General features: G+C 43.2%; 1 protein-coding gene across 24 annotated transcripts in view; it reads left to right on the forward strand.

Moving 5' to 3' along the window:
- The window catches only part of Kcnma1 (potassium calcium-activated channel subfamily M alpha 1), a 707,058-nt gene that overhangs the window by 611,341 nt on the left and 81,036 nt on the right, over positions 1 to 14,681 (forward strand). For 21 of the 24 annotated variants that reach the window (XM_051174773.1, XM_051174774.1, XM_051174776.1 and 18 more), the window contains one exon: positions 8,551 to 8,644. In XM_051174773.1, coding sequence (XP_051030730.1) covers positions 8,551 to 8,644 — 94 coding nt within the window. Of the gene's footprint in view, positions 1 to 4,194; positions 4,282 to 8,550; positions 8,645 to 14,681 lie in introns of all 24 variants that reach the window. The other 3 variants (XM_051174778.1, XM_051174789.1, XM_051174792.1) reach the window with 1 other exon arrangement.

Below are 14,681 nucleotides of genomic sequence, written 5' to 3' on the forward strand. Positions count from 1 at the left end.
GCATCTGACATCTTAATGGAATGGGGATTTTCCTTATGAAAATATAAGAGAGCTTTGGTGTGATTCATGGTAAAAATCAAATCTACATGATAATAAGCCATGTTAGAAGGAAGTCTGTTTCTGGATAGCACACATTCCATTCCATTTCACTGTGTCTTTGTTAAATGTGTGAGCTGAGAATTGCAATCCCACCATTTACAATGACGGTTTAGCTAAAAAATATCAACACTCACCTTTAATAAATAAGGATGCTCATATGTAAAGCACCATTGCTCTGTAGGCTCTATCTGATGATTTTATTAAGGATGCAGCAGGAAGGAGAGAATCAAGGATAATTATAAATTCATAAATACATAATTCATTGACATGAAATGATCTTAATGGGATGGATGCCGGGTTGTCTATTTCTTCAAGAAAATAAGAGAGATGCTCTGATTAAAGCTCATAATCTGGCCTCTATGAAATACTTGCCAAACTGATGGGGTACATTTTCTTCTCTGAAACTACCTTTGATAAGAAACACATTACAAACTCATCAGTTTGGCTTCCTGTTAACAAAGAGACAGCAGCCGTCTGGATCATTCTGGATTCGCAGTGAAACTGCCACACCATGTATCCTCCAACTAACGCAATGCCAGTTTGACAAGGGGCAGATGAATCCAGGAGTTACTGTGCAGGGGTTTAAATCTGTGCGGCAGCTGACGGTTGAAATAATCATCTGTATATCGCTCTGAGCTAGCCAGGGAAAGGTTGAAGCTGTATATTTTCAACGTATCTACTCTAATGGTTAATCTGTTGTCTTGTCCGGGCTCTCACCGGGTAGACCAGCAGCACATACTGACAGCTTCAAGGAATTACTCACAGTAGACGGGTTTTCGCCTTGATTTTCAGAGTACCCAGTGGATGAATCTAAGTTAACTTGATTGAAAAAGGTGGATCTATCTCACTCAAGTCCTCCAAACATGAGGAAAACAGCAGTGCCCATAGCAGGTTGGGTCATAGGGACATTAGTGTCACTAATGACCTCTATCTGTCCTCAAGTCCCTGACAGTGTGCTTTAAATAGACCCTGACTCTTATTGTATTGCTTGCCTGTTTGGGCAGGTGGGAAAGGACAGAGTGTCTTTTGGAAAGTCAGGAAGCTGGACAGATGTGCAGAGGGACCACGGCAGGCATCCACACAGGTTTTCTGCCCAGGGTCAGTTAGCTAATACCTAGTGCTTGGTAGGCCATATGGACTCTAATGAATTATGAAGCTACTCAACACTGTTATAGAGGGAAACTGGAAAACAGGCAATAAATGACAGTGTGTCTGGTTACATGCAATTTAATTTATAGATAAAAATATTGGAATTTTGTTTTGTTTTGTTCTTGAGACTCTCCATTAAGTCCAGGCTTACCACAAACCTGTGACCCTCCTGCCTCAGCCTTTCAGGTGTTGAGATTACAGAGCATATACCCTCCCATGGCTAGCTAACATCTTCTCAATAGTTTAGGAAATATTATCCTTATGATATTTTCCCAGTCATTATCAACTGTGGGCTGTACAAAAATGCATGGTAGCCCCTGTTTGTTGACGCTAAACATAAGAGAGGCAAGAAGATGTCCAGGTTGGTGCCAGGAACTGAATAGCCTTCGTTTGCACTTTAAATGACAAACACAAACACCACACACTAGGACTACAAGCAAAAATTGAATCTACCTTTGACCTGCAAGCCTCCACATCTGGTTGGCTTGAGGAACAAGGTGTAGAGAGGGGAGGAGAGGGCACTAGCACTGAACTGCTTTTGTTGAGCTCCATTCAAGCCCTGTCCCACTCAAACAAACTGAAAGTGGCCCTCTTCCTCCTGTTGCTTTTGCAGGCTCCACTGGAATCGCTCAGAGATATTTTTGCATTTCTCATTTCAGTTGTGTGCTTCCTCCTTCAACTCCATTGTTCCTGTCTGGGTCTTATTGTTGAGAAGCTAATGCCTGAGGGTTCTTTGTATTTGAGGCAACAGAGACAGAAAATAAGAAATAAAAGAGCCAAAGGCAACCATATCTCTGAGAGAAATTTTCTACTGAACAGGACAGAGTGATGGGCAAATAATTATAGCAGGGTCAGAGTTCAGGCAAGATATAGGAGCTGAAATTCTAGATCAAGGCTCACTGAGGAACACTGCTTTCCTACTGGGATGCAAACAAGGCACAGGGATTATTGTTGGAGAGATCGGGGTGGGACATAAGGGTACCATAGATGTATGCAGTCTATCCAGTTTGATTCTAGAGGAGCCTTTATTCCTATTTATATAAGGAGATTATAGTGAAGGTCACATGGATTTTGTTAACATATTAATGTAGTATTTTTTTCTCTCTCTCCCATGTAGGAGCTGAATTTCTCCATTACTCTATATTGATGGACTCAAACTTACACAATTCAGGTTTCTTAGGCAGTGAATAGAGCCAGAAATATACCCTGTGATTAACTTCTACATAACCTATTGTTCCTTACAATCTCCCTTTCCATTCTTCTATTAGCACCACAAAAGCCAGCAACGAAAAAGCACCATCAAACCCTCCCTTTTCTGCCCTCCCAGCTCTCCATTGGGCGCGGGTGTTCCCAGTGCCCGTTAGTGCAGAGCAGCCTCCTATTTTCATTTTACATAATGACAGATTCTTTTAATAACCTCCACCCTCCGAGTTTTCCAAATAAATCTGTTTCCTACTTTTTCAGCTACAGGTTGTGAGATTGCCTAGCTGGGGAATGTGCAGGAAGACATGGCTGTTCATTGTTAGAGAGTTTTGTATGTTGGAGACAGGATGGTTGTGGGGTGACATCCTTCATCTTTCCATTACTTGTATATTTATACTTGACACAATCTTTCCCAACTACTTCCTTAGAATGATTTTAATAGTGGTCCCATGAAGATGCAGCCTCTGATTGTCAGACCGGATATTTTTATTCTAAGGATGATGTCTCAGTCCCCTGTGCTCTGACATTGAGCTGTCCACTGCCTTTCTTGGTGTGCCTATCTTAGCCATACTTACTGCTCAGTCCCTCTGATGGGCTTATTCCTACCTACAGGCTTCATCCTGTATCAACAGTCAAGTGCTAATTAGGACAGTCATGGTACCCAATTCACCCTATGGGATTTATTGTCTTTGCTTTTCTCTCCATTTCTTAAGGAAAATTCCCCACCCTGTTGCCAGGCATAAGTATATGACAGGCTACCAGAGTGAAGTGTCCTTCTGTCATTTAGGATCCATTTTCCTCTTGGGTCCACATTATAAGACCCAAGCATTAATTTGTCCAGACTTCTTGTTGGAGAGCAGCCAGTTATGGTTCAGGGAACTCAGTCAGCCAAGGAGTCTCTGTCCACCACAGTAAATCTCTCTGCAGAATGACTACGGTACTGGGTTTGTCTTGGAGGAAAAGCTAGGAAGCACACTGTTGTTATCTTCTACCTCAGCAATTGGGCTTTCACTGTTTATCCTCAGTGTTAGCCAGACAGCAGTTACATAGTGAACATGATCCTTTGGAAAAGTACCTGTGTTTCATCTGTGCCACTCTACATTCTTTCTCTTTTTATTTGTTATTTTTGTTGAGGGGGTGGTGGGGCTGGGGACAGAACCCAGGACATACACATTGCTAAGCAAGCCCTCTACCTTTGAGCTAAACCCCAAACCCCCAACACTGCACTTTTCAGAGAAATGTCTGATGCATGGAATTTAGATTTAGATCAAGTTAAGCAGTGTTGTCAAAACCAAGATGGCTGATGAGGCCAGCAGTCTGGGGTGAGAAGCAGTAGTGTAACAGTGAAGGATATAAAAGACTTGAGATGTGAAGAGTATTGAGCAGGACTCTCTCCAGCACTTCTCAGGAGCTAAAGCCCTGACCGTGCTGTGAGACTGGTTTTGATTTGTGTGTCTATGTGTATTGTAGTGGAGAAAAAGGAATTCTATATATGTTTGGAGATTTCTACACAAAGGAGATTGTCTTCTCAATTTTCAGATGTCACCTCTCCAGAAAGTATTTCAGGAAGTCAATGGAGGGAAAGAGAAAGAAAAGGCCCTCCTCTTCAGCCATGAGAGTGAAGCCTCCATTCTAATACAAAACGATGGTTGTGTTTAGAGTTAAAACCAGTTGGTAACTTTTGTAATGAACAATTTCACTAGGGATTAATTTCAATTTTCTTCTCTCCTTATTGTTCAGCAGTCAAGGCTGAAGCTAGAGCACGCTATCACAAAGACCCAATTGTGCACAAGAATGCAACTCCCAATTCTCGACACGTGCCCAAGCCAGGTGAAGGAGTGCTGGGCTTTGTCCCAGTATTGAATAATTGCCTGGTACCCTCAGAGTTTCACTGTAACATGCTACTCCATTGAAGAAGAGAGAGGACTACTGTAGCTTTCAGCATGAATTTAACTTGTTTGGGCCACAAAATTTGAAACAGAAAAGCCATAGGAGAAAAAACAAAAAAACAATGGATAATCAGTAAAACCCACTCTACAACTAGCAGCTTGTGCCCTGACTTCAGTAGGAAGCCCCTTCAGCTTGATGCCTTTGTGTTCAAGCCACTATGCATGCCATTTATTCTGAGTGACTCCAGTGTGAATATGACATTACTAATGATCTGCTAAGTGTGTACAGATGTGGGTTCCTCCAGATGTGGTGATTAATAATGTAATGGAGATAGCTGTTTGACTCATGTTTATGAGTTGTTGCCTTTTATTACTTTTCTGAGTTTATTTGCTTTGAGCTATGTTTTAACCCCAGCCAACAAACCCACCTTTAAATCTCAGAGCTTCATCCCCCACCCCCTCCTAAATCTCAAGAGGAAAACAGGGAGGAGGGAAATGCCCCAGGCTGGAGGGGACTGCTGGATTCATCCCATGCAAGTATCAGACTCCTTGGGCAAACTGAAAATCGAAGTCATTGCCCCTTTCAAGGACCCATATGAAAGACGTTGGAGGACCCCAGCATAATATTTGCAGCTTAGAGAGGAATACAAAGGCAGGGATTTCTTTTTTTAAAAAATCCAGTAAAATATGTGATCATTTTGAAGTAAGCCCAGGCCCCTGGCCAGTGTTTCTGGAAGATGTTGCTTTGCTCTTGCTTAAAAACAGAACACTGATGAGAGGTGGAATGAAATGTTGTTACAGATGTTCAGTTCTGCATTAAGGCTGTTGGAATTACCACCACATCTTAAATCAATTCCCAGAGCATTGTCTGGAGGTTATGTCACTGAAATAATGAATCCTCTTTAGTCAAGAAAACGCAAACATGTTAAAACATCATTGTAAGTTTAAATTAAACTCCAGCGCAAACCAGGGGATCTGAAGCCTCATTAGACCAGCCTGACATTTTTCTAACACTGACTCTTCTCCCCAAACTGTAAAACTGTTAGATTCAGGGCCTATTAGACAAGAGAGCACTGGGAAGTTATAACAGAACATTAAGTGTTATACTTAGGGATGTGCAAAAACAAGCCCTTGAATTTTATGAGGACTCGGGGACTGGAGAGAGGTTTGCCTCCTATAAAAATTCCATATTAGATTCCTGAACTTGTTTGTATTTTAAAGAAGCTGGTAACGCAGGTTTCTCTAAAGGAGCATGTCTTCATGCAACTCACTCCACACAGAGGCAAGTGGAAATGCTAGGAAGGTAAATTGCAACTAGCAAGAGCAAGTTAAAGACAAGGCTGTGGTTATGTGTGCTCCTGAGATGGTGGCTTGTTACTTCACCATGTTTGTCTTTCATGAAAGTGAGTAAGTTTAATTCCACTTTATTTCTCTCATGTAATCAGCTAGAAGTTTTTCTAGATCTGCTTAATATATATATATATATTATACATATATATATATATATATATGTATGTCTTGGTGGAACTCATAGAAAGAATAATATTTAAATATTGTTTGTGTCCTTCTTAGTAAAGAGAATTTATCCCTGCTCCGCTTGTGAGACCTAAGCCATGTGTAATGTTCTCCATTACACAGCATTCATATATTTAAGCTGAGGACATTATCTATCCCAGCTCTTCAAGGAACAGATTTCCAGGCTCTGAATAAAGTTTTGAACATGGTTCCATTGAAGTGAACAAATCCCAGTTTAAATGCACTATGATTATGATGGATGATCTCTCAGAGTCACAATGAAAATAAATAGTTGCCTTGCATAGAAGCAGGCATAACACTCATTCCACAATGAGTTGTCTCCAAGAGCTGGCTAACACATATTAACATGCAGATCTCACATCTGAAGAGCCATGTGAGTGAACAACAGGTACTAGGTGAAAGGAAAATGGATGCTTAATTAAAGAGGATGCTTTATTGAAGGCCCAGAGCTAATGAGGAAGGAAAAGTTAAGCAAGGAATGCAGCAGAAAAGCCAGCAAAAGTGTCTGACAGAGACTCTTTCCATAATTGGCTACAGCCATGGTAACATGCAATGGTCTTGAGTAAAGCTAACCATTGTGGACTAGGCTAGGTCAAAGACCTTTTGGGGTATTGCTCTGTAAGCTTATGAAAGGAGAAGAACAATTTGTACCCCCAATAAACATACTCAAAAATAAAAACCTCACTTTAGTAGTGTGCTAGCAACTGTCCAGGTCACCCTGTTGCAGTTCAATAATGGCCCATATTAAAAGGTGGCCTTGCATTATGTATAGAATCAATGTAAGGCTCTCTTCTCCAGCCTAAGGTGGGAAAATGTAAAAGTATATGTAGGCATGTGTGTGAGCATGTAACACAAACTCTCACTTTAGCCTGCCTTGGATTGCTTTGGATGCCTGCCCCCTGTCCTCTGAAAGGAAGATGAATTCAGGTCAAACTCAGAGTGCCTGTTTGCTGGCTGAGAGATGCATATCAAGTCTAAGTGATTTTTTTCAATACCATTTATGTGGCTTGTATTTATTTCCTTTAATCTTTTAAGTGCTGTTTAGTCTCAGTGTGATTTGCTGTGGATACTCATTTCTGATAAGATGTGATATCCTCCCAACCACATAGCCCCAGCCTGGAGCACTAAGTGACTGATAGGGTCTCAGCCTGAGTGGAGCCTAGGGTGGGAGGTGGGGTGGGAATGGAGGGGGAGCAGGTGGGAGAGGGAATGGGTTGTGAGCATTTGCAGGTCCTTTCTGGACTCGATTCCACAGTGTTCCTCTCTCCTTGTCACACCATTTCCCCTTGCCTTGGGTCAGTCAGGATGAGGTAACCCAAAACTGACAGTAGGACAGAGGATCAGCTTAAGAAACATGGCATTCTGAAGCAAATTTGGAGGTTATTTAAACTGTTCAAATCCCATTGGTACTGTGTGTCCTAACTGCCTATGTTTATTTAGGGTCTTCAGGGAAGTGCTGTAGGGTGCTTGTTCTGTTATGGGTCTTTTGGACAATAGCAAGCAGCTGAGCAGCTCATACGTATTAACATATGTCACTGCTAATATTTCTCTTGGCTTTAAGGTAACTTCCATACATTCTGAGTTTCAAGGCTGCTTCCTTCTAGTCATATGACATTCATCTCTGAGAATCCGAGGCTCCTATATTTCCTTCTTGATATTACAGTTGTAACCTGGACTGTGTGAGGGTGGGGAGAGCAGGGCTAGAATTGTCTTGCACATGCCCTTGGGTGACAGGCTGGGCAAGTATCTGCTAATTATCCAGCAGTGCTCTTAAAAAACCAGCATGGCGCAGGCAACCCGTCTCCAATGCTTATTATTGGGTCTCTTTGGGCAAAAGCTGCAGAGCACAGCGTGTTGTGTTGTCTGTGACTAAAGCTTCATATTGCTTAGTGATCTGTGTGGTTTAGACATTTGGAAATCAAGTCTATGGTTTCCAGGCCCTCTCTGCTGCCCTCCACCCCTCATCTGCCACTGCATCATTAAGAGGTATCATCCAATGACAACTTTCTCCTTCTTTGCAATGCTCTTCTCCTGCCCCAAGTACTCTCCCTGGTGGCAGATGCAAGGAAGAGAGCTAAGCTGGGCTGGGGACTCTTGAGCCCACAGGCACTAGTGTTACCAGCCCTGTGAACCACGTGAGTGAAACATGGGTAGCAGAGGCCTGGGATCCCTTGCCTCTCTTCAAGGCTCTTGCTGTGGGTGCAAGGATTGGGAACCAGTTATATTGGTTCCTTTGGGGAAGCAGCAGGCTGGCTGTTAATCTGCTACCTCAAATACAACTCTATTTCTGATGTTAGTTACAAGAAAATTCATTTGATTATTTAACCAAGCAAAGTATTAACTCTTAACCAAAATTAACTCTTAATAATGACATGTATTTTTATATGGAGATAAATCACTGTTTCTCATTCTTTCTTACACCAGCGCATTTCTAGGTGGTTCTAGTTTGTTTACAGTGCATGCTCAAGGGTTGGTGCATAGAGCAATATTGCTTCACCCTCCTCTCAGCTGGCCTCTCTCACTAACGCATCCTGTCTTTGTCACTGGGCCTCTAAAGACAGCCCTGACTCTAGTGAGTGACTGAGCCTTGAATGTGTGTCCTTTGATATCTTGCCTGTGTTTCCCAGTCTGCCCTCAAACTGTTCATAATCTCACAAGTTACCTGTATTTGCAGTTGAAGATGAGCAGCCGCCAACACTGTCACCCAAAAAAAAACAACGTAATGGGGGTATGAGGAACTCACCCAACTCCTCCCCGAAGCTGATGAGGTAAGAAGATCCCCCTTCAACCCCAGCATGGTCACCTTTCCAGCTCCTTCTCAGGTCTCCCCACCTGCCTAAGCCCAGGCCCAGACCTTCCTCCCCAGGCAGCTCCATGGGGGAGGGGAGAGAGATCGTTAGATGGCTTCTTAAAGGCTGGAGTATTTATTCTGTCAGCTTGTCAGCAGTTAATGATAGAGCTGAAAAAATTCTGTCACGAAAAACAGTTTGAAAAGCTGTTTGAAAAATACATAGGCTTTAAAGTCTTAGCTGTCACCATGTCCTGTCTGTGTGTAGTTACTAAACAGCAGTGGCACTAATGACGCTGGGAACCAATCAGAGGGACTCTGTGGTTAGTTTGCCTGAGGCAAGACTCTTTCTGCTGGAGTCCCTCTGAGGACTGGTTTCTGTACTTAAGGCCATATGTGAGATGTATCATCACAATCAAAAATGAACCTGAAGATTACCTTCCTTTTATCCTGTCGGTGGAAATCAAATTTCTGTTAATTGATTTTGACTGAGAAAAAAAAGTTTAATAATCCGTGGGCTTGCCAAAGCAAAGTTCAAAACTAATCCAGTCCTGCTTAGGTTAAAAGCAATATTAATTATGAAGCTGCCTGTCCTTCCTTCCTTCCTTCTTCCCTCCCTCCTTCCCTTCCTTCCTCCTTTCCTTCCTCCTTCCCTCCCTCCCCTCCTTCTCTCCCTCTCTTTCTTCCTCTCCCTCCCTCTCTTTTTTCTTTCCCTCCTCTTCCTTCCCTTTTCCCTTCTTCTTTTCTTTCTTCCTTCCCTCCTTCCTTCCTCTCTTTCTCAGTCTATTTCTCCCTCTCATCTCCCCCCCCCCATTTCTAAACAGTGACACCATCTAATAAATAGCAAATGAAACACAGTATCAGTACAACTCTACTAGTTCCTGTTTGATCAAAATCTTCTTGTGTCACCTTCGATGTTTTGTGTCTCCCAATCTTGCCAGTCTATTTTCTCAGTCTCTTAACTGTCCAACACTTTAATAAAAAGGAATGACTTAAGGGCATGGAGATAGTTCAAAGGATTACGTGTTTCCATATAAACATAAAGACCTGAATTGACATGAATTTGATACACATAATCCATTGGTGCTGAGGAAAAACCAGGGTACAGAGACTCATGGGTAATCTCAAGACTGCAGAGAAGGAGACAGGTCGATTCTTGGGGCTTGGCCAGCCACCCTGGACCACATGGTTACTTCTAAGTCAGTGAGAGACCCTATCTCAAAAGAAAATATGAAAGGTGCCTAAGGAACAAGGTTGTCCTCTGGTGTCCTCTGGTGTGTAGAGAGAAAGGGAGAGAGAGAGAAGGAGTGTGTGTGTGTGTGTGTGTGTGTGTGTGTTTTGTGTGTACTGCTCACTCTAAATCCTTCCTCTTCTGCAAAAATACCTGCCTCCTGACATTACTTTCCTCTTTCATGGATATAGATTCTCTCTCTCTCTTTCTCTCTGAAATGGAGTATTGGTTATTTCCATTCCCCACTTCTCCACTGCATTCCTGCCTCACCTACATCCACCTCTCTGGGACACAGTTGGGGACATGGATTCCCAGAGGCAGGTCCCCCTGGCCCTTTCACTTCCCCTTGTCACAGGGCCTCCCTGTGCATCATTGCCTGGGTGCTCCTAACTTACATGCATGTTTACAGTTCATGAGAAGGAATAAAATGCACCGACTGCCAAGCCCCTGGGTTTTATGATGCCAGTTGTCAGCCTAGCATTCAAGTCCTATTTACTCACCTTTAGGTAATCGGCTTACTAATGCTAATAGTTTTCGCCATTTAAAGGAGAGAAAAGCCTGAGTGCTTTCTTTTGCCTAAATTTAGAGAATCAAATAAATAAATAAAGAGGAATCTGAAAAATGTGAAAACTTGGGAGCCAAATTCCCTGTCCCTGCTTGCTATGTAAAGTATGACTGGTTGCTTTGATCTCCAGTAATAATAATTCTGAGGAGTTACACTGTTTTCATATGCTTCAAAGCTGTGTCAAAGTTTGCTGCTTAAGGGTACTTCTTTATTCTGTTGGCTCTTGGGTACCAAGATGACAGGTCTCCTGTAAGCGGTGGAGGCTGTTTAAGTCGTAGCCTTCAGCAAAACATCAAATTACCAAATCCAGGGTAACATACTTCTACACAAATGCCTTTCCTGTAGATAGATTATACCATATATATTAAATACTTTAGTGTTTCGTGCTACATTTTATGTGCAATAGAAAGTGATGGTTTGAGGTAGCCTTGGGGGGACTTTTTTCCATAAGCAGAAAAAGCTAGTGTATACCGTATCAAGTATGGTTTTTACAGGACTTTCTGCCCGAAGGCCTTTGTAAATAAGTAATGATCAACAGATTGGCTGTGGGTTTTTGAAAAGCATGCCCATGTCAGTTTGCATGATGGGAGAGAATTTTCAAAGTGGATCTTGCTTTCATTGCCTGCCTGAGAGGGGCCGAGGGAGACAGTCATCCCAGGCCAGAGCTGTCTGCTTCATAGTACATCAGAATAGCTAAACGAGGGTCAGGTGGTGAGCCCAAACTTGCCAAGCTACAGAACTCAGGCTTCTCATGTTGGCCAAAGTTAAAGCCATCTGATGCATTATCTCACCTGTCCACAATGGTCTCCATCATGGCTTCCTTGGAACACACGATCCCATGCAAGTCAGGATGTGTGAGATGTTCCTCTTTGTCTTTGACTTTTTTTTCCCAGGTGGTAGACATTCTCCATCTGAATGTCTCTGTTTTCCTTCACACCCAGTCTAGCAACAAAGGACACAACCAAAGGGCCTCCTGGTTGGCCTTAGAATATATAGCACTGTCCATGAGGCTGCTGGTTCCTGTTCTTTCCAGATCCTGCCTGCCTTCCTGTTTCCTCCTACCTCTTCCAACACCCCGTTATTACTCTTGGGAAGATAGGACTCCCTGTTCCTATTCCTTATGAATCCTCCCCCCCCCCCCAATCCACAAAGAAACGAATGGCTTATTTGACGTGGACCTTCAGATGTGGTTCCATGCCTCACTTTTGAGCAGAATCAATCACTCTTGAGTATGGACAGGTTTTAGTGGCCTATGAGTGGTGATATGGATAGCGCCAAAGAAACTCTGAGCCCAGAATGGCCTGGGATGGTCTGTAATTTACCACACTGGCTTCTACAAATAAAATATCTCCCTGCGTCAGGCCTTCTTCCAAATCATGTGCTAGCAGGAAGTGTGGGGACTCTCCGCTAATGGTCCCATTTCCTGTTTTGTCTGGTGTCAGGCTAACCCTGGTGTTTTAGTGGCACTTCATTCTCTGTATGATCATTGTGATCAGCCTTGTTTTTGTGTGGTTTTGTGCACCTGGATATGGAGGTAGAGGATAGTTACTCAGCCTGATAGAAACAGCCTCACAGCCAGCTATAGCCAGTGACAGTGAGGATGAATGTGTGATGAAAGGCAACCCTTGGTACTCTACCCACTAAGAAGTGAATCACCACCGTGACCCCTAAGTCTCTCCCTCCCTCCCTTTCCCTCCCCCTCCCTCCCTCCTTCCCTCCTTCTTTTCTTCTTCCTCTCTCTCTCTCTCCTGCTCTCTCTCTGTGTCACTTCCCTTCTTTGCTGGTTTCTTATATCTGGAATTATTGAAAGAATTTCTCCTACTTTCTATGCAGATCATCACACCTGTTGACTAGTTTTCTCTCCCTAGTGGGTTGCTGTTTGGAGGGTAACTGTGTCTCTCCTCAGTTGTAAATCCCTAGAGTGCAAGAATTGTGCCTCTTAGTAGTTCAGTCAAAAGTCTTTAACTTGGGCCTCACAGACCCTATTTGGTGATAGCTGTTGAGAAAGTTAAGAAAGCAAGTTAAAGTCTGCTGCCTACCCTGTAATGAACATTTGAAGAGGTCTGATGTGTATCTAACCTCCCCTCTGTGTCCTGCCCAGTAATCTCTACCTGAATCATCTTCAGTTTGTCCACAGCCAGATTCAAGGAGTTGTTTTCTCAAGTGCTTTCTCAGCTGAGGAGAATTTGTACCTAGGGTCTCACGGGTGTCCTCAAATGGAGTCCCAAGAGGCTGTGGGTACCTCCCAGATCAATTCCCATCCCATAGATGTTCCATGAGGGTCTGCTGTGTTTAAAGTGTTGTGGGAAGTCTTTGAGGAATCTAAAGGATGGTGTGGTAGAGGGGAATCCAGTCTTCAAAAGGAGACAGGCAAGCCCATACTGCACCTGTTTATAATACCTGTGAACCTAGAAGTACTGCTGTCCCTCTGGGTGGGTGAGGCTGGTTTGTGAAGGAGGTCCCATTTGCCATCACTTATAGGAGATTTTCTACTGATGTTAGTTACTACATCCTCTGGTTCATGGTTGCTGGGGCACCATTTCCAGAGTGCTGTGCATATAAACCTGTTGATAACTGTAGCTCTCTGAGCACGTATCACTCTCCCTTATGACAGATAGAAAAGCTTGGGCATAAAGAGGTGAAGTCTATTACATCTGGAGAAGTCTCACATCATCACTAAGATGGAGAAAACAGTGATATACTCAGATCACTTTGTACATGGAATAGTATGACCACAATGATGGGTCCATGGAGTAGCATCACTGGAATTGAAGATGTGTGTGTTCTAGCCTCCCAATTATGGAGGATCTTGCCTGTTGTAGGCATCAAGAAACCCTTTTAGGTTTTTTGAGGAAGTGGTACTCTAAGTTGGTTGTGGGAGGATGGCCATGTAGTTCCTCCCCATCAGAGCCTTTCTGTGATCATAAATGTGGAGAGGTGTAAGGGGAAGTCCACCCAACCCCAGCCTCTGTCAGGGCTTTCTGAATAATAAGGGACTCAGAGGCTACTCTTGAAGTGTACATCAGGCCTGAGTTAGACAGTGATTCCAGGAAGATCACATGGTATTTCTGACATCAGTTCTGAGATGTAAGCAAGGCAGAGAAGCAGAGACATGATGATTCATGTGGGATGTGTCAGGTAGACAGTTTATACAAAGACATAACTCTCACCCAGGCTAGCACAGATAATTGATGATGCCTCAGTGACACTGAGCATTTTGAAGAGTGCTTCATGTCATGAGACCCAGGAAGCATTAGACCTCATTTCCTGAGAGGGAAGGGAATATGATGTGAGGGAACAGATCATTCTCTTAGGCACTGGCTGATCATTAGGTGAAATGAGCTCATCTACTTGTTAAGTCACATCTTCTCTCTTTTGACTCATACCTTTCATGGGGACCTTTTGTTAGGACTTCTCACATCAGACCCTGCCAGTGTGACAGATTCTAATAATATGAAATGGCAAAATGGCCTGGAGCCCACTCAGGGTTGGGGGCAGAGTACTACTCTCACAGTTTTTCCACTGGGCAGAAAAAGAAAGAAGGCAGGGACAGGTTAGCCAAGTAAATCTGTCCCCTAATGCACAAACTAACTACATGTGACAGTCCCCCATGGGACTAGAGAAGGAAAACATCATGGGTGTCATGATTCCAGATTCCAAGGTTTGTTAGACTTGACACAGGGATCAGGACAAGTCTAAACTCAACAGAAGGTCATTATTCTGTCCTTTCACTTCAGAAGGATCGTATAGAACCAAGGACCATGTCGGTTCCCTGAACCATTTCCTCAGCATACCAGCAGTAACCTCCATTTTCCTCTGAGGATGACACCTAGTAAGTGATACTGTATTAGGGGGAAATGGGAAACACTGATGCAGTTAGACCCAAAGAAGCTGAGAGGGTCCCATATTTTCCCAGGGTGGCTAGAGCCTGGTGTGAAAGTTTTGTTTAGGTGGTTCCATGTTGACTTTGTGGTGGAAAACAGTGATTGGGTTCTAGAAAGCCACATCTCAATGGTAATGATGACTATCAAGATGGTAGACTCAGAGTAAAATGATTCTGGCAGCTACAGACTATACAAGTCAGGAACCTCACAGCAAAATGGAAAGTATTATTTATCAAGAGCTAAAAGGCACCCAGGAGTGGGAAGTATCAGGCTGGAACCATGTTCTTACTAAAACCAGAGTGATGAGAGAAACTTGAAATGATAGGACCCACCTTTT

The sequence above is a fragment of the Phodopus roborovskii genome, unplaced genomic scaffold (assembly GCF_943737965.1).
Source record: "Phodopus roborovskii unplaced genomic scaffold, PHOROB, whole genome shotgun sequence".
NCBI lineage: Eukaryota > Metazoa > Chordata > Mammalia > Rodentia > Cricetidae > Phodopus > Phodopus roborovskii.